General features: G+C 38.1%; 1 protein-coding gene across 2 annotated transcripts in view; it reads left to right on the top strand.

Moving 5' to 3' along the window:
• The window catches only part of HAPLN1 (hyaluronan and proteoglycan link protein 1), a 103,970-nt gene that overhangs the window by 71,494 nt on the left and 11,709 nt on the right, over window positions 1-20,767 (top strand). For both annotated transcript variants that reach the window (XM_069085064.1, XM_069085063.1), the window contains exon 3: window positions 10,436-10,807. In XM_069085064.1, the coding sequence (XP_068941165.1) occupies window positions 10,436-10,807 (372 nt within the window). The remainder of the gene's footprint in view (window positions 1-10,435; window positions 10,808-20,767) is intronic.

Raw genomic sequence — 20,767 nt, 5'->3', positions numbered from 1 at the left:
ATTTCATGTAAGTTCCAAATAGCAGCCAAAGCACAAACTTCTTAAAGTGAGAAGATTCCCACTTCAGAATGGCTCTCTGTTTGCTACCAGAGCTGGCCTGGCATCTTTGACTGGACTGTTTCCTGGAAAGCAGTGGAAACATTTGGCTCTAGATTGAACGAAAATGACAGGCCCCAGGCACCCTAACACAGAAGTTCTTAACCTTTTTTGTGTAATGGACCCTTTTGGCAGTCTGGGGAAGCCTGTGGACCCCTTCTCAGAATAATGCTTTTAAATAAGTGCTAAAATGAAATACAAAGAATTACAAAGGAAACCAATTAAACTGAAGTATAAGATGAAAAGATGATTTTTTTCCCCATCCAAGAAATCTCTGATAGATCCTTATAGGGTTATTGGACCCCAGCTTAAAAGCTTCTTCCCTTAAAAAATGATAATTATTTTCACACAGTCACCCACTGGAGGATGTTAACACAGCGGGCAAAAAAACTCACTGCCAAATCTCCCAAAGTTATATAAATGATGTTATGTTATGTTGATTAACAATCATGTCATCAATAAAAAACAGTAAATATTTTCTTTAGATTGTAGAGTTCTTAACCTGGGGTCCATGAACTTGTCTTTTAAAAATATTTTGATAACTGTATTTTTATATAACAATTTTCCTTTGTAAACTTACATATTTTATGTTTTTAAAAACATTATTCTGTGAAGGTGTCCATAGATTTCAACAGACTGCCAAAGGGGCTCATAACAAAAAAAAAAAAATGAAGGACCTCTGATTTAAAGAATTTACAGCATGCCATTTGTAAATTATTAAGATACTCCCCATAGCACTGTTTTTTAACTTATTGTCCAACATAATTTTGTAGAAAATTGTCTAGCAAATTCAGCTGAGTTTTGCAAATTCCTGTGATTCTCAAGTAAACTATCATATCATTCAGAAAAGTATATATGATCACATAATTTTGTCATGAAGCAAATGAATTCAATATTTAATTATTTGCAGAGTTCTATTAGTGAAGTCATTTTAATTAAATATTGATGCCCTTATTTAAGTTTCCATGAAAATAAATTATTTTTATAGAGCTCATAAAAAAATCATTTGCTAATATTTATTGAGTGCTCATAATTTATGGAAACCATAGTATATTCTGAAATTAAATTTCCTGGAATTCAGCTTAGCCTGCTTTCTCATGATTAGATCCTTTTACCTGGGCTCTTTCTTTTCATACTTTTTGTGTCTTTGATTAATTGAGCAGAGGGTATAGTTTCAGGTTAAACCAATAGCAAACACTTTATCTAGAAGTAAATATTCATAGATCAGGTTCCTTACTACCCTGACAACTCATTCTAAAGGCTTTCATTATTAAGTTGAAATCACTATTAAGTAGGTTAGTATTACAAGGGAAATTTGCTTACTAAAAGAGCAAACCTCTTTATAATTGACTTGTGAGTTTCACCTATGAGATAAGCTATGCTGTATGGGAGAGCTCTAGAGGGCTTTGCCACAGATTTGCTCTGTGACCTTGGACAGGTCACTTTCTCTAGGCCCAGTTTCTTCATCAATAAAGTGAGGTTTGGGGACTCAGTGATTTCTAGGAATCCCTTCCTGCTTTAATAGTCTAGCTCCATGAAGCCACACCCTTGGCTAGGACAGACTTGAAGAAAAAGCTCCAGCAAAGATGTGGCCTCTTCCTATAAAGAATTGAAGAAATAATCCTGACTGTCTTCTGTTTTGTTGCTGTTGTGTCAATTCAGTCTTGTCCGACTCTCCATGACCCCATTTGGGGCTTTCTTGGCCAAGATCCTAGAGCAGTTTGCCATTTTCTTCTCCAACTCATTTTACAGATAAGGAAACTGAGGCAAACAGGGTTAAGTGACTTGCCCAGGGTCAAACAACTAAAGCGTCTGAAGACAGATTTTGATTCAGGTTCTCCAGACTCCAAAGCCAGGGTGCTCTATCCATTGAGCAATCTATCTATTTCCTGATAATTATCAACTAAATGTGTCATATATTGTTAGGCTGTAGTCTCCACAGGCTCAGGCTTACTCATAACTCCACTAAGGAACATGTTCAAAAATTAAGTCATGTGTCATTAATTAGAGCTTAATGATGAAGCACAACTCAGGTTAATTTCTATACTCCTCTGTCATCTCTGAAATACACTTATATCACTATGCAAATTCTGGGGGGAAAATGTTGATACTAAGAATCTAACATGCCCTGTTAGTGAAATAGATAGTTGTGTCATTCATTTGACTATGAGGAGATCCTTTTCACACAGTTCTTGACAATTATCAGGCCACTTGTAATAACATGACTATATTTTCTTATAAGCCTGGCAGATTGATTATATGATTTTATATTAAGCTCTAGCCTCTGGAAATGCTGACTGGTTTGCCTAGTCATTGTTCACAAAAGTTCTAAGAGCTCTCCAAAGTGGTGTGGTCAAAGAAATTTTCCTATCACGACTTTAAAGATACATACAATCTAATTTATCCAGCTGGACTGCAGGATGTGACAAGGAACCAGGAAGCTTGTGTTAGTCTCTGTTCCTAGTTGTCTGGAAAGTGTTTCCAGTGGGATAAGATTGTCACTAAAAGACTGAGTTTGAATCATCAAAGAACTGATTCTTGCTCTAAAAGAATACACAGAGGGACAAAAAAGCAGCCATAAAATGATAAATTGCTAACAAATCCAGCTACCAAAACTGATAGCCCTTAAGAAAACTGTAGGCATGTGCTCATTTCTACCAGGGAAACCCCAAAGATTTTTTTTAAGCAACACAGAAAGATCATCTTTCACCAGATTTTCCACATGATAGGAAAAGAAAACTGACTAAAGACCAAGTATTTCATAATAGGAATGACACCAAATGTACTTTGTAAATGTTTGTTGATTGATTGATTGAACTATTGACCTTATAAGGAGAGAGAAAGGACAGGTATGGAACATGGAAAATGGCAAGATTTGGCAACTGCTTGAAAATGTTAGGTGAGGGGGAATGAAAAATTGAGGATAACATCAATTGTTGAGTAATTTTAGTTGTGTCAAACTTTCCATGTTCCCTTTTGGGGTTTTCTTGGCAAAGATACTGGAGTGATTTTCCATTTCCTTCTCCAGCCCATTTTACAGATGAGGAAACCAAGGCAAACAGGGTTAAGTGATTTGCTCAAGGTCACACAGCAAGTAAGTGTCTGAGGCCAGATTTGAATTCAGGAAGATGAGTCTTTCTGACTCCCAGTACTCTATCCACTGTACCACCTGACTGCCCTAAGAACAATAATAGCTAGTAATTATATTATGCTTTAGGATTTGCAAAGAGCTTTACAAACATTACCTCATTTTATCCTCACAACAACCCTGAGAGGTAGATGTTCTGTTTCATAGATGAGTGACTTGCCCAGGGTCATAAAGCTAGTATCTGAGGATAGATTTGAACTCAGATGTTGGCTGACTCCAGTCCAGCACTCTATGTACTGTGCACCTAGTCAAAGTACATAACACCAAGGTTAAGAGCCTGGAAGGATGGTAACACCTTTGACAGGAACAGGAAATTTGGAAATGGGTTAAGTAGGGAAAGCATAATGAGTTCAGTTTTGTACATGTTGAGTTTGTGATGTCTAGGACATCAAGTTGAAGATGCAAATAAATAATTGAATCCAACACTTTTAAAATATGAAACCCAAATATGCTAAAATATCCCGTCTACTTTCTTGCTCAGCCTCACCTACAGTAATACTTAAGTTTATAGCTATCACACTAGCCTACCAGTTCAGATGTAATTAGTTCTACCCCAGTGGAAGGTGAATGCAGCTCTTTTCCCAAGAACCTACTTGATGAAAAACTAAAGCTGATAACCGTGAGCAATGGGAGGCAAAGCCTGCAGGCCAGCTTGCTACAATCCCACCTTGATGGCCAATGGAAGATAGCAGTAGTACAAAGCCCATACTAGATCAATGAGGGCCAAGTTGCCCCTTCTAAGTCAAGGTATTTCAGTCAGTGAGGTAAAGAGCCTGAACCATGCATGGTGACAGCCTCTAACCTTAGAGGCTTTCGTTCCAGATCAGAGAGAAATCTTCACATGAGTTTTTTTTTTTTTTTTTGCACAAAGGCATAACCGGTAATTGTACCATCAGTAGTATAAGTTTTAAAAGTTTAAGCTTTCTTTTTGTAAAGTTGATTTGGAGTTAATATGATCATTATTAGATAATAGGTCTAATCTTTAAGTATGTTCTCCAATGACACCCAAAATACGCCATTACATCCCCTTAGATTTAGAAATAAGTACTGTCTTTACCTCTTAGGAACAATTTCCAAATACCAATTCCTCTGATACAGTAGAGTAATTCTTGTAAAACAAAAGAATTCAACATAAGTGTAGAGACTTTACTTTTCAACTACTTAAAACCTTATCCTCTACTTAAGTCATTAAATATTTATTGAGCACTGAACTACGAGTCAATGATAGTCAGTGATAGCTGGGACATTCAAAGATAGATAATGCGTGTGTTTGTAGGAAGCCCATGTATTGTTCTAGTACAAAGGCAGCATGCGTAAAGTCCCATCTAAAAGATAGGTGACATTTGAAAATTGTTTCCATTTATTATTGTTGTTCAGTCATTTTCAGTCTTGCCCCACTCTTTGTGACCCCATTTGGAGTTTTCTTGGCAAAAATACTGGAGTGTTTTGCCATTTTCTTCTCCAGCTCATTTTACAGATGAAGAAACAGAGGCAAACAGGGTTAAGTGACTTGCCCAAAGTCACACAGCTAGTAAGTGAGGCCAGCTTTGAATTCAGGAAGAGTGTCCAGCTAGTGTCTTACCTCCTTGATACTTCACAATAAGGCTGATCCAGGATATGTCAGTTCTGTGTATCAGAGAAGAGAGCAGTCAACACTAGTGACAGTTATTTAGAACAATTTCCTGATCCTTTTTAAGATTCAGATTTTGACTGGCATGCAGCTGTTCCTTCTCCTGACACCTTTTTTTCTTTGTGTCTTTTATTAAAAACAGCACAATTTGCTTAGGTTAGTGATGATGGCCTGAGATTTTTCTTCATTTGCTTGAGGTAATGAAAGTTCTGATTGAAAAGTCACAAAAGAGGCAGAATAGATGCACCTCAGTGCTCCTTCCCTATTGTTTAAAGGCCTCACATCTAAATTAGCTATCCCATAGAAAAATCAGCTGTTCAGCTCCAAGCTATTCCAACCTGTATTGCTTTCACTATTTACTGAAGCGAATTCCTTGGTGTTGTCCATATTTTACAGCAGTTTGTAAAATGATAATGAGAAGCAGAGTGGTTCAAGGGATTTACATCGGTATTCCCACCGTGCCCAGCTTGTTCTCCCTGGAGAAAACCATGGTCTCCATAGGGTATCCCATCTTTCAACTCTTAGTCATCAACCGCCTCCAATAGTAATAACTGACTTTGTCCTCAGAAATTATTATGGTGTCTTCCCTTATTTCCCCTACAGATGTTTTTAATGTGCTGTGCCATTCCCCAGGTAATTTGTAATCTCAGTGGCCTTTCTGGTCACAATTATGATAAGACATTATTCAAGTGTCTGTAAGCGTTATTTGGTACTAGAAGAAAAATGGGGAAAGCATCCACCTGTATCACAGTTTTACATTTTGTAATTTTTAAAGGGAAATTTTATCATTCTCTTCTCTAGCATAAAGGTTGATTTTGCTTTTTCACACTTCAAGGATTTTATAACCATCCTATTGACCCAATCATTTTTATTTGAACATTTAAATCAAATTCATCTGGTTATCTTTATGACTGATAGTAGGTTAAGGTGGTATTCCTGCTGGGTGTATTTTCATTTCAACAAATGCTGCAACTCATGGACAAGCATTGTGACTTATCACAAAAGAATGAATCTTATGAGAAGAATTTCAAGTACTGTGGTGGGCAGGTAATAGGCCCCAGCTAACTTTGCCTAGGCCGCCCACTCTTTACATTTTAAGGAATCTATTTTGAAACTCTTTGATATATCCACATCATTCATTATAAATGTCCAGGGGACTTAGAGTACCCTTTGGAACTACCCAACATCAATACCAAAACTCAAGACCTCCAACTATGTGCATATGTGTGTATACAAAGTATTCAAAGAGGTAGGACCTCCAAAAGGGGACTTGATCACTTCTAGAATACTGTAAACAATAATAAATTCTCTTTGATTTTGCCACAGAAAAAATAGATGTCCCAGTCCCTTGTAATAATGTGCCTTATTTGTTTAAAATTATTTATTTATCATTCTTTGTAAATAAAACATCAATACTTTTTAGCTAGATCAGGACATGCTTTTATTACTCAGCTCCTACACTGATTTTTCCAGACCTCTGTCTGTTTTTTTTTTCACTTGATGGGTGTTTACTATCCCCACAGGGGGCACAGTTTGGGGTTAGGGTGAGGGGCTCTGCCAGGAAGACTGGAATAGGTACAAAGTCCCTGCTCATCGTCAGACTAAGCTACCAAGAAAAACCCCATGAAGATTAGGAAGTGAGTGGGCTTGTGCAATTGACCCCTGAACCTCACAAAGAAAACCAAATAGCTGCTAAGGTCTTTTTGCAGGCAAGCTACTACTTAGGGAATATTTGCTGAGAAAACATTTCCTCTGAAGGAATTCTAATTACTTTTTCAAGGGTGCATATGCAGTCTTGTGACTTTTTTGTGCAGAAAAAGTCGGTATATCCTGCCCATCTATCCATCTCCCCTTGTTCAAACACCACCCATTCACCAAGGTCCCAATTCAGCTGATCATTTTATGACTCCTACTATGCCAAGGTTTTAAAAAAAAGTTTACATACTGTGTCTCATCTATAAGTAGTTGCTACAGTTGGTATTATCACAGATCAGGAAATAGGAGCTCAGAAAGTAGAACTGTTTAACCAATGTTCATACATTAAGTTAGCAAGTGCCAGGGCAGGATTCAAACTTAGGTCACTCATAACTGAGTTCTTGTGGCAACCTGTTTGCATCTCTTTGGCTCTTTCTATAACCTACCTGGTACCATAGTTATTGGTGTCTGTATTTTCTCTCCCCTACAATCCTGGCACTTTGCCTTTGTACCTAGATTCTCTTCACCTACTAAGTACTTGATAAATGTTTGAATGAATGACAAATCCTTTCTAAAGCTCAGATTACTGGATGACTAGTTTAGTTTTACTGAAGATTTATTGCCTTCCTGTTTTCCAGAGGTATCAAGATAGCTTCTAGTTAAAATAATGCAAGGTAAGATATTCAGAGATAAACCAAAGCATGTGGAAGGGATAGATACCCTCAGGCCCTTGAGAAGTTCTTATAGCTGGGTACTGAATTTGATTCTAAAGTAGATGATTAAAAAGAAAATTATAAAATTGGTCACCTTGTGATTTGGTCTCAGGTTTATATTTAGTTCCTAGAATGAATAGGAAGTACTTCCCTGCTCCTTCTGAGAACAGAAATGTTTCCAAAGTGGTAACCAGCATGAATTAAATAAGATTTTTTCCCAGAGAAATGGCATCTTGGCAATAGGGCATTCCTCTTCCACACCATGGTTTGTTTCTTCTCGACACCAGCTGGTATCCCCACTTTCCTTCATGGTGCACTACCAACCTAGATCAGAGCACTATGAAGCTGCCCTACTCGGCCCTGCCAAGAGACACAGTAGTTTGACCCTCACCCCTACAGGAAGTAGAGAACTAAGTGGACCCCAGAAGAGGACTACCCTTCCCAGAGCACCATTACCATAACATCACTCTGCTAGGGTCCATCTTCTTCATTTCCCCATTGGTGAGAAATGAACCCCATGCAATTGTACGAATATTCAGATTGTTCTCTGCATAGCCATTACTCCCACTTTTTTGCCACAGGTGAAAGTATTGTCAGGGAAAAGAATGCACAGTTCATAGTACCTAGCATTACCTTTCCTAATTGTCACTATTAGGAATAGCAGAAGTATAACAAAGAGGGAGATGAAGGAGAAATAGAAAGGATGAAAACAAAAAGAAGTCCAAAGAGAAAGTGGAGTCCCTTTGGACTATGCATATTAGCTAGATTTATGGCTAGATGATTTCAGTCATGTCCTGAATAAAAGAATGCTGAATCTGGAGTCAGAAAACCTGGATTCAAATTCTGACTGCCATTTGCAATTCCTGTGACCTTGGTCAAAGGCCACTTAGCTTGATTGGGCCTCAGTTTCCTAATTTGGGAAAGGAGAGGGTTGGACTAGATGACCTCAAAGGTCGCTTCCATCTCTAAGACTATGTTCCCTTCATCTGAATATGCACTCTCTTTTCCTGCTTTGGACACTGAGGACAAAGGGCTGCTGATGAGTGAGATGAAGCACTGGGATTTCTTTTGTTTTGTTCTATGTTTATTCTGCCTGGCGTAGGAATAGTATTACACCTAGTATATAGAAATGTATTTCATTTTTTTAGGTAAGTCACAGGTGTATAATTAAATAGCCTTACTTTAAGAACTCTCTGAAGGAGAATGACAGCCACTTTCTAGTGTTTCTGGTATCTGAAGTGACTCAGTGCTAAGCATTCCTCAAGAGCTCTAATGACCTAAAGACAGCAAGGACAGTGGCAGTTGTGACTGAAAGTGAGCTTTGTGGGCTTTGGAAAGCTTTGCCTGAACAAAGGAAGAATGAGTACAGGAGTTCCTATACAGCTTTCTCATCTGCATACCTTGTGTATCCTCAAGGGACCTTCTCAAGGTCAAAGCACAAAGCACGTTCTCTACTGCTGTTCACCAGGGGAAAGCCCAGGGCAGGCCGGAATCTGAAGACAGCAGCCGGTGCCTCTCCAGAAAACTGCAGACCTGCTGATGTTGCAGACTGCAGAGTTGTGAGTCTCTTTTGAAGGCAGTTAAGACCTTGAACCAAGGATGCATGAATGAAAACAAGGGGAACAAAAACAAGAGATGATAGAGATTAGAAGACTCTAGAAACTGGCAATACTCAGAAGATTAAGGATTAGAGGGAATGAATGAGTGGATCGAGGAACACAGAAACCAGGACCTGAGTTTCATTTTACATAGACTTTGTCCTCAAATTTGAGAAACCCACTTTGTACTTTTTAAATATTTGATCCAAATTCTTCCTTTTAAATAGCACTCTGGGACCAATACTTTGCATTCCTGTGCAGAGATACATGTGGCTAAAAAAAAATAGCACCAGTGGTATGTCTCACAAAGTCCCAAAAGTTTACACCTGACTGTAAGTGACTGTGATGTGAAGGTTAATGCTTTGAGTTCTTAGGCCAACACACCATTATGAAAACAAGTCTTGACATTTCACACTTTTTCTAGATACCTCACAGGATCATACTAGAGATCCTACTTGGATGAAAGGGATCAGCTTACTTTTCTTGAATTTTTCTTGCTTACTTTTAACAGTTACTTAGCCTTGACCAACCTGTTGACCCCAATTCTTTGTGATATCCCTTACATTTTTAATATTGAAAACTTAAGAAAACAAAACTATATGGCTTTCAAGCTCCATGATTTTAGAATCAAGTGTTATTTTATGCTTAATGTCCAAGATTACTTAAAGTATACACACGAAGTAAATATTAGCCACATATATGATTTCCATAAGTAAAAGGAGTATCAATAACTGTCCTTCTATGTACCTTACTTATGCTATAGGAAGTATAAACTGAGCCTGTGTGCTAGATACAAGGAATATAAAGTTGGAAAAATACACAGTCTCTCCCCTCAAAGAGTTTATAATCTAATCATATACATGTAACACAAGTACAGCATCTTCATAAATAGGTATGCAATCCCCTCCTCATTCCCCTTCTTCTCCCTCTCAAAGGGGGCAAGGGAGGAGGAAAAAGTGAACCATGGGCTCATATCTAGGACCTGCATGTTAATTTTCTTAGGTCTGATATGCCTGCCAAGCCTTTATTGCTGAAAGAGGTTATAAACAAAGTCCAAAGAAATTAGCCCAGAAAGGGAAATGAAACAGGATGAAGCCAATGTGCAAAAAATAAGAAGCAGCATGGTTCAGAACCCCGGAAATAGAGATGAAGGAGCTGAATTCTAATCTGAGCTCTTATCTTTACTGCCCACGTGACCGTGAGCAATCACTTTAATTTTCTGGGATTCTGTTTCCTCATCTTTAAATTGAGGGGGTCGGGCTAGGTGAAATCTAAGATTCCTTTAAACTTTACATTTATGAGCCAATGATGTTATAAGATTGATGAGTCTGTAAGCTCCATGAAGGAAAGAACCATGATGTATTATCCAAGCTTTCTACCTCCCTCAATGGACTGTGTGCAATTGTTTAATTTAATTGAATGAATGACTATAGCTTACAATTAAAAGCTGATCATCCAGATCTGTCTTTTATTTAACATTTGGCATGCCAAATTCTATTATGTAAAAGGGAAACAATAGATTAATGAGGTACTTTGTTTTTCTTTTTAATAACAGCAGAAAATGGCCCCCGTCTACTGGTGGAAGCAGAGCAAGCAAAAGTCTTCTCACACCGCGGTGGCAATGTCACACTGCCATGTAAATTTTACCGAGACCCCTCAACAATTGGCTCAGGAACCCACAAAATCCGAGTCAAGTGGACCAAGCTCACTTCAGATTACCTCAAGGAAATAGATGTTTTTGTTTCCATGGGATACCACAAGAAAACGTATGGCAGCTACCAGGGGAGAGTATTTCTGAACAGAGGCAGCGACAATGATGCCTCCCTTGTAATCACTGACATCACCCTGGAGGATTATGGGAGATACAAATGTGAGGTGATTGAAGGATTAGAAGACGATACAGCAGTTGTAGCCTTGGAACTACAAGGTAAGTAGCAGTCTAGCCTGTTAAAAACAGGCATGCTAATAAGCCAGCAGTTTTCTTTTCCCCAACATAATAATGACTAATGGTTGCCATGGTGATAACATCTAACCCTGAAGTCCTTGCCTGGCATGGGTTCCTATTTTTCAGTCAGCCTATAATTCCATTTTTTCCACACCCAATTGATGTGCACATAATGGAGGTTATTTGTAACCAGGAGAAACGTGCAATGGAATTGAATTAGCAATATTCAGAATCAGCTTCATGTTATTTTAAAATTTAAATCCCATTTCATGGTTATTGAGAAATTCAGAACAGATACTCTTTAGGCAAGATCCTAAAATTAACTCTGAGTCTCAGAATAATGACATTTTTTTTAGCAAACATCTGCTAACATAAATGCATGTTAATTTTATTCTATGAAATGGTTGTGAAATTAATTTAACAATTAAGTAGCCTCTGGATTTATTTTGACCTTTCCTAGAAAGAGGTAATTAGAAAAGTGGTTCAGAATCTTAACTATAAATAGCCCCTGTTTTAAACATTTTTATTCATTTTAGCAATAAATGGCAAATAATTTTGACAACATTTTCTTTATCATATTTGATCTATAAACTTTCTGATGTGCATTTGGAAAGAGGCTCCTTGCACACATGACTTTTGCACAAAAACAAACAAAACAAAAACATGCTTTGTCTAATAGCAGGGCGTTGAAGATTCTGTCTCATTTATTGTGTTCCATTGTACATACAGGGGTTTCTTTTAGTTACATATACCATGTACAGCCAAATCATAGGACTTTAAACTTAGAAGGGAACTTGGCAAGTATAAAGTACAACTTCCCCAACCACCCACCCCCCAAAAAATTCCCACTACAACCTAGTTCTTACAAGTTGTACATAATAGCTTTGTGGTTTCACATACAATCATCTTTTTTTTCCTATTCTACTATCTTATGGAAATGCTTGTTTTATTTCTTAAGTTCAGAATAAAATAAATTTTAAAAAAATTTTTAAAGAAATTACCTTTAAAGAAGACACTGAAGTATAAAAAAAAGAAAGAAAAAAGAAAATCAACTGGGAAGGGAAACTCTGGTGGGCCCTTTCCCATCTGCATAGTTTGAAATGTTAGGAAGACATTTTTCCCTAAAAATCAAGCCTAAAGTAGAATCTTTGCAACTTCTCCTTTTGCTCTTGATTCTTCTCTCTGATGCCACACAAAACAAGCCCAATTATTCTCCCATGACAGCCTTTCATTCTCCAAGCCCCCACAACCTTTCCTTCTCCAGATCAAAGATCCCCAGATTCTTTCATTAGTTCTCTGATAACAAGGATCTAAGATTCTTTGTTATCATAGGTCCTCTGGACCCTTTCCAGAGTATGCTAGAGATAGTGTACCTAGATTTTATCTCATGCTATCTCATGCTAATTTTCTGGAATAGATATAGACCAGATGATAATGTAAGAATGTGCTGAAACATCAAGTGAGAATACAACATTCCATAATTCATTTGATGAAGGAAAAGTAATGGGACTATCACATTCCCATTCCTAGGACCTCTACACCTTTTTTTGGGGGGAGAGGGGCAGGGCAATTGGGGTTAAGTGACTTGCCCAAGGTCACAGGCTAGTAAGTGTTAAGTGTCTGAGGCCAAATTTGAACTGAGGCCCTCCTGACTCCAGGGATGGTGCTCAACTCATGGCACTACCTAGCTGCGCCAACCTCTCCAACTTCTAAGACTGCCTAAGATTACATTTACTATTTAGTTTTCTATATCCCATAGGATCTGAGGGCAACTAGGTGGCACAATGGATAGAGTGTGCCAGGACTGAAGTCAGGAAAAATCAACTTTATGAGTTCAAATCTGGCCTCAGATATTTCATAGCTGTGTGACCCTAGGTGAGTCACTTTACCCTCTTTGCCTCAGTTTCCTTATCTATAAAATGAGCTGGAGAAGGAAATGGCAAACCCCTCCTGTACCTTTGCAAAGAAAACTCTCACAGAGAGTCAGACACAACTGAAAAATGACTTGACAGCAACAAATCCCACCATCGTCCCAACCTAGATCATTTTTTCAAATGAACTCCTGTCTACCTGTGCCTCCCCTATCTTAAATTTGTGAAGTGAAGGTGGCTAGGTGGCACAGTAAATAGAGCACCGGCCCTGGAGTCAGGATGATTTGAGTTCAAATTCAGCCTCAGACATTTAACACTTACTAGCCATGTGACCTTGGTCAAGTCACTTAACCCCAATTGCCCCTCCAAAAAAAAGCCCCCCCCCAAAATTTGTGAAGTGATTTTTTTCAACTGAAGTCCAAAACTTTACATTTATTTCTTTTAGATGTTGTTATTAATTTCATCCCAATTTTCTGACCTGTCAGGATATTTTTGGATCTCTATTCTGTCATCTAGTATATTAATTTTGCTGTTCAGTTGTTTCAGTTGTGCCTGACTCTCCATGACCCTATTTGGAGTTTTCTTGCAAGGATAAATGCTTGTTTCCTTTCCCTTCCCTTTAAACTTGGCTGCCATCGATCTCCATCATGAGTCTTCTGCTAAACCCAGAGAAGTTTCCTCACTCTCCCTGGAACATACTTTGCTCCTGTGCACCTCTGAGTGTTTTCCATTTCCTTCTCTTGATGATTTTATAAACAAGGAAACTGAGTCAAATGACTTGCCTAATGTCACACAGCTCTGTGTCATATGAGAAAAACTAGTAATGAATGGCAGTCTGACGTAATAAATAGTGAAAAGATTCAAGTCCTGCCTCTGAAATGCATCCTAAATTTGTGACTCTGGGCAAATCACTGTGCAGATGACTACCCCAAAGAGGCAATAATCAGCATTGTTCCTCACTGTGTGTTTCCTTCTCCAAGGAAATTACAGGTCTTATGCTCTACTCTCCCCCCCTCAACACATACAAAAAATACTATTGTTAGGGGTGGCCAGGTGGCACAGTGAATAGAGCACTGGCCCTGGAGTCAGGAGGACCTGAGTTCAAATCCAGCCTCAAGCACTTAACACAAAAACTAGCCACGTGACCTTGGGCAAGTCACTTAACCCCAATTGCCCTCCAATAAAAAAAATACTATTGTTAATATTGATTTACTACAATATTACTTTCCTTTTTATCTCACTAATTACGTCTTAAATTCTTAATTCCTGTTTATACGTAACTTACTTTCCTTGTTTTTTTTGTTTGTTTGTTTGTTTGTTTGTTTTGGTTTTTAGTTTTCTTGAATACTGAGAAATCCCCATTTACAGTCACTCATATAAATCTCCATATGTTTGTATTTGAAAGATGTGTGTAGGGACTAGACTTAGGAGAATTTCATGAAAGTAAGGGCCCACTGATTTATTTATTGATCAAGTCAACAGGTATTTATCAGATACCTACTATGTGTCTGTCATTGTGATGAGGGTGAGATGCAAAAGCTTAAGAAAGTGGGTATATCTTATTAAGGAGCTTAGGATCCATTTGGGCAATAAGATTAATGAAGTAGAAAATTAACAGCATGTCATGAGCAATAATTAAAATGTTTTCTGGGGCAGCTAGGTGGTGCAGTGAGTAAACCGCCAGCCCTGGAGTCAGGAGGACCTGAGTTCGGTTCCAGCCTCAGACACTTAACACCCACACAAAAAAAAACTAGCCATGTAACCTTGGGCAAGTTACTTAACCCCAAGTTCTCTCCAAAAGACAAAAAAACAAAAATTGTTTTCCATTCTATAGAATAGAGATTAATTGCTAGAAGATTTCAGAGAAGGGAAGAGCTCAGTGTAGGCTGGAGCAATTATAAAAAGAGACAGGCATTGAGTTGGGCCCTAAAGGAGGGATAAAATGTAAAGAGGTGAAAGGAAGATGAAAGGGAAGATTTCCAACTGGAGAGATCAGCATGAAAAACTCAGAGGTGTGCAGGAGCAAAGCATGTTGCAGGGAGAGTAAGGAAACTTCTCTGGGTTTAGCAGAAGATTCATGATGGAGATCAAAGACAGCCAAGATTAAAGGGAAAGAAAAGGAAGCAAGCATTTATTAAGCACCTACTACATGCCAGGTACTGTGCTAAGCCCCTTTACAAACATCCTGTTTAACCCTCACAACAACCCTCTGTTGCTGTTCAGTCATTTTTCTATCACATCTGACTCTTTGTGACTTCATTCAGAGTTTTCTTGGCAAAGATATTAGAAACGTTTGCCTTTTCCTTCTCCTCTGTATTAAGGCAAACAGGTTGAGTGACTTGCCCTGGGTCCCACAACTAGTAAGTACCTGAAGCTGGATTTGCATTCGAGTCTTCCTGACTCCAGGCCCAGTGCTCTGGACACTGAGAGCTGCCCCAACAACCCTGTGAGGTCGGTGCTATTATTATCCTTATTTTATAGTTGAGGAAACAGAGGCAAATAGAAATGAAGTGACTTGCCCCGAGTCACAGAGCTAGTTAAGTATCTGAGGCTTTCTGACTGACGCCAGGCCCAGCACTCCATCCACTGTGCTATTTGACTGCCTCATTAACAGTTAAGTTTAATTTTCAGGGAGCTTGAATGTAAAATGAGGAGTACTGTATCCATTAATATTAGGAAGTCCTTAGAGGTTTCAATTAACATCCTGGGATTGTCACACGGAGTCAAAATCTCAATGAAGGGACACCATCAAAGTTTTTTATTATCTCTTATATAGTGACTTAAGCTATGCAATGACCCTGTGAGTTAAGTATTGCAGATATTACAGTTTTACAGAGAAGGAAACTGATCTAAAGAGAGGTTAAGTGAAAAAAATAAAAAACAGCTTTACTACCAAAGGCAGAAAAGTAAACATTCACTTCTTGTTTCTGACTAGTCTTCAGACTAGCATCTAGCACCTTCATTAAGAATGTTATGATATGACAGTTATCAGCTCTCATTTAGGCGAGGTACCCTCTGGTTCTGGGACAAGCAGAAATATGATATGTCACTATATCATTCTGGCCTGTCTTAATTAAATGCCAGATATCAGCATTACCCAGAGGTCTCACCAGTATTGTGACAGAATGGAAACATCCTAAATCCAGAATGGGCTGAATTGTTCCATCTGATTATATATAAACTACCCTTAGGAGATGATTTATTGATTATTAGCTAGTCTAATTAATTGACTATTAATTACTATAGCAGCAACCATACTCCATGTTCGGGGTGGCTGCTAGCACAGGTTCTTAGATCTGCTTTCCTAGGAAAGATAGCTGTTTAAGGGGTCAAGAGTCTTTTTTATTCACATTCACTAGTTCAGGGGAAAAGTCAGCATCCTAAACTTCAGAGAAAATACAAACAGAGAAAATACAAGCGGAGAAATAAAGACCAACAGACAGGGCTCTGACTGCCTGAATCAACTATACACTTATATCTGAGCAGGTGGGAGCTCAGAACATACAGGCCACTCACAGAATCTCGACCAGGGAATCACAAGATCCTTCTCTCATAAGCAAGCCCCCAAAGCAAAATACCAACTCAGAGTATAGATACACTTTTCAGAGTCAGAAGGACTCAGTGCCTAATTAGAAATTACAAAAGGTGTGAAAGCCTTCCTATAAGTGTGCCTCCCCTAAGCAAGCTTCCCTTAATGGGCTCCATGTGAGGCCTATTAATGGGAGGGGAAGATCTTAAATCCATTAACATTACAATTACCCAGAAACTCTGTCTCTGGGTTCATCATTCATCTCAGGAGGTAGATTTCCACAACTGTGGCTTTCCTCGAAGTGTTTATGCTATATTCTTTCTCTCAATAATCCAAATTGCATCAATCTTTCAACATATTTATTGAGAAGTTACTATGTATTTAGCACCACGCTAAATGTTTAAGTATATAAAGGCTCCAGTCCTCAAGAAGATTATAACCTCTTTCCTTCTAGAAACACTACCTTTCTTGGGTCATTAAGATCCACTGAAGTCTGTGTATGCATTAAGTCACAAAAGCCCTCCACATGTCCATTTGTTGGAGTATTCCAAATAGTCAATTTTAAGTTTAAGTTCAGGGAATGAGGTTAAAGTTTACCACGAGTAGCAAATTGATTTTTGATAACCTTCAGAATATGCTGTGCTGTTTAAGACAGTAACTGAACAAATATTCTCCTTTTCCCTCCTTGGCTTACCAGGTAGAAATAGGTTAAAAACACATAATTTTGATAATGGTCAAGTTACAGAAGTTCTTAATCTTTTTTGTGTCTTGAGTCCGAGAGTATGCTGGAGCCAGTTGGAACTAGTTCATGAAGGCTAATTGTTAATTCGCAGCTTGAGCATTTATGTCTCAGAAATCAGTAAACATGAACAAATCAGGGCTTGATCTGTTGTCTTATTGATTTCTAGAGAGAAGTTAAGTGAAAAAACAAAAAAAAGTGATGAGGAAAATATTACTGATGCAGATTAAACTTAAAAAGTGTATCATATGTACATGGATAGGTTATTTTTTCCTTCAAAGAGCTGATTTTTAAACATTTATCAGCACATTGCTGCATAAAGTCCCTTTGGCAGTCTGGCGAAACCTGTGTCTCCTTGTAAGGATAATATTTTTAAATGTATAAAATAAAATAGGTAGGATTTAAAAGGAAATTAATTATTTTGAAATACAGTTATCTATTTTTTAAACAAGTTCATGGACCCCGGATTGAGAATCCCTCCTCTAGTATTTCATATGATGTAGCATACTTAGTCTCTTGGAAATGTCCACACCAAGTCCTCAACTAATTTAACATGCTCAGTGAAATGCTTTTGATTATATTTTGACCTCTAAGTAGAGTGGAAAAATGAGTCACATGCTGTTTGGGAAAAAGGCATACACCCTTCTTTCCCATGCCTAAAAATCTGTCTTTTCTGTTCCTTTTCTTCCTCCCCCTCATTGCCACTAGAAAGAAACTATCCATGTCCTAATTTAGCTACAGGTAATTACAAGAATTTCCTCAGGAAGGCTTCTGCCTAGATAGTAGTAGATGCTGACATCAGAGAAAGTCAACTGGCTGAGAGTCAAAAGTATGTAATTCTAGGAATGCCCCTGTCAGTAAGGAACAGCTGATCCCTACAATGTGTGTACCAAATGTGGGTCGGCCAGTGAAGTTGGTGGCTTAAGACAAACAAGTTGGCTCTTGCTTTGCTCAAATTGCTTCTTTTCATCATAGAAAGTAAAAACCCCCTTTGTAGAATCTCTGAATCATCACAATGAACAGATCATTGAAATGCTCTAGGTTTAAAAAAAATCTAAATCATAATTTATTTTTCCTTTCACAAATTTATCACATGACTTGGTGTTTTTAAAACTGAAGGAACTGGAGTAAACCAAATTTGACACCATAAAAGTCATATTTCAGCATCATTTGGATAAGGGCTAATCAAATCTAAATTCTCTTCATTTTTTCCTTCATGCATTCAACAATTAATTGTCTACTTTGCAGGAAGCATGGTACAGGACAATAGGGGAAATAGAGAAAAATAAGACAGAGTCCCTGCCTTAAGGCATTTTTATTCTACTAGGGTAGTTAGCTCAGTGGATAGAGCTCTGGGTTTGCAGCCAGGAAGATCTGAGTTCAAATCTGGATTCAGACACTTACTAGCAGTGTGACCCTGGGCAAGTTACTTAACCTGTTTGTCTTGATCCATTGGAAAAGGAAATGGCAAACCATTCCAGCATCTTTGCCAAGAAAACCCCATGGATAATAAGGTGCACAGGGTAACAAAGAGTAGGATATGAGTGAGCAACAACAAAAGGGGAGATAAGACAGGTACAAAAATTACTATAATACAAAAAATACTATGGATATGGGTATAGAGGCAAGGAATTTTTTTTTTAATTTTAAGGAGAATATTTATTGAGTACTACAACATTTTTATTCACCAAAGAAATAAAAACTAAGTTCCATTTAAAAAATAAGTAAATTTTAAAAATAAACATTTTAAAAACGAGGCACAAAATACCAGAATTTTTTCAGATATTAATGTGTGCTTGGGTGTATCTGGTATACTCTGCATTATTAGGAAAGGTATGCTAACAGTGCTAGGCGAACTTATAGGAAAGAGGGTACTGACTTGGTCAATCAAACAGGACTGCTTGTCAAGGATAACACTGAAACTGGGTCCTTACCCCATTAATTTACCCATTAAAGGATGGATAAGATACGAGAAGCTGATGACAACATGGGAGGTGGCCCAGGCACAGAGAAGGACATAAACAAAGGAATAATGTAGGTGTTTGGATTTCTATGATCCACATGAGCAGAAAGTGACCAAGAAAGTTTCTATAGAAAATCTAAAGCAGAATGTGTTCTCCAGCCATTATGAAAGCTTCTCTTTGAAATAATGTCATATCCATTCTGTCATATCATCATTCCTGGGCCTGGGAGAAAGTGGGAGTTGGGTCAAATAGCTCTCCAACCTTTTCTGAGATGTTTCTTTACAGTGCTTGAGGTCAAAGAAACTCTCTGTATAAACTAGTCATTTTTTCTTTGCTTTGGACTCCACATAAGGTTCCAAAAGTTTTTAGGAGAACATCACGGGATAGTGTCAGGAAAGTAACAGTGCTAAAGGAAAGTGGAAAAGGCCAAATAGAGAATTGGTGTTTTGGATATCTGAATGCTGGAGCTGAGTCAATATTAGACAGAACAATCTTTCCTCTTTCCCTCTACTCCACCCCACCAGGGGTCAGTGAGAACTAGGAGATCCTCTTTCTTCTTCTCTTGGCCTAAATTCAGCTTTCAGATTGCATATTCAAGAAGATAGGGTAAGATCAGGAAGAAATCTTGAATCTGAGCCAAATGGATGAAGCTGCCAAGTAGATTGCCCTAGAGGGACGGATGTGTCTTATAAGCCTCCAAGAAGAGGCCTTGGTCAATGTTATTAAGATTTCTTTCATATTCTTCCAGGATCCACTCATTAAAATATGTGCATATAAGTATAATTTTGCTTTTGTACTAGTTGTATCTTTGATAAGTCTGCATTTGTCTTTAAAAGTATGGGTTTTCTTATGAAATAGCATAAATGATACACTAACAAAAATCAATAGAATAAAATTAACTAGACCATATTTTCAAAAACATCTTCAATTATTTTTTTTGGGGGGGAGCGTAAAGCATGACCTACACCAAGTAAAAAATTTAGGAGGACTTTTATACCCTTTTCCTTTCATATCCATCTTGTGCCTCCTGGTCTCCTAAACCTTTCTCCACCCCCTTCATCCTATATATCCCATTCTCAAGTAGGCAAATGAGATACGGAACAGAAAGGTGGAAAAGATTCTGGCTCAGGAGCCACAGGACCTGGCTTCAAAGCCTACTTCTTTTTTTTTTTGGCTTTTTGGAGGGGTGAGGGTAGGGCAGTTGGGGTTAAGTGACTTGCCCAAGGTCACACGGCTAGTTTTTGTGTGTGTGTGTGTGTGTGTGTGTGTGTGTGTGTGTGTGAAGTGTCTGAGGCTGGATCTGAACCTGGGTCCTCCTGACTACAGGGCCGGTGCTCTACTCACTGCACAACCAAGCCGCCCCTCAAATCCTACTTCTAATACTACCTTGTGACCTTGGGAAAGTCACTTAATCTTCCTCAGCCTCAGTTTCCTAATCTGTAAAAAATCGGGAGTTGGATTAGACAGCCTGGGAGGAACCATCTAATTCTAGATCTATGATCTATGCTGTCAACAACTGAAGGTGAAAATTATACCCAGATCAATGAATAGTGATTTTTCAGTCATCCATAACAGAAAAGACAATAAGGAAAATAATTTATGTGTGATTTCAAGTTGCCCAAGGATAGTTTCCCACAACCTCTGTACTCATAAACCTGGGTTCTAGTTAAAACCATTTAGTCAATTCTGAGCTATTGAAATGTATGGTAATAATATAAAGTTCTATCTACCATCCTTATATATTTGTTCAAGAGCCTCTTGTGTTTAAAGTAAGGATAATTCATTGTAGTTCTTTAGAAAAATCGTTGTATTTCCTTGACCTGGAAATAAGAAGACAGG

Source organism: Petaurus breviceps, unplaced genomic scaffold (assembly GCF_028583685.1).
Source record: "Petaurus breviceps papuanus isolate PSGF00001 unplaced genomic scaffold, PetGlider_PUasm1.0 175, whole genome shotgun sequence".
Lineage (NCBI taxonomy): Eukaryota > Metazoa > Chordata > Mammalia > Diprotodontia > Petauridae > Petaurus > Petaurus breviceps.
Note: the sequence above shows the minus strand (reverse complement) of the source record. Positions and strands in the feature narration are given on the sequence as shown.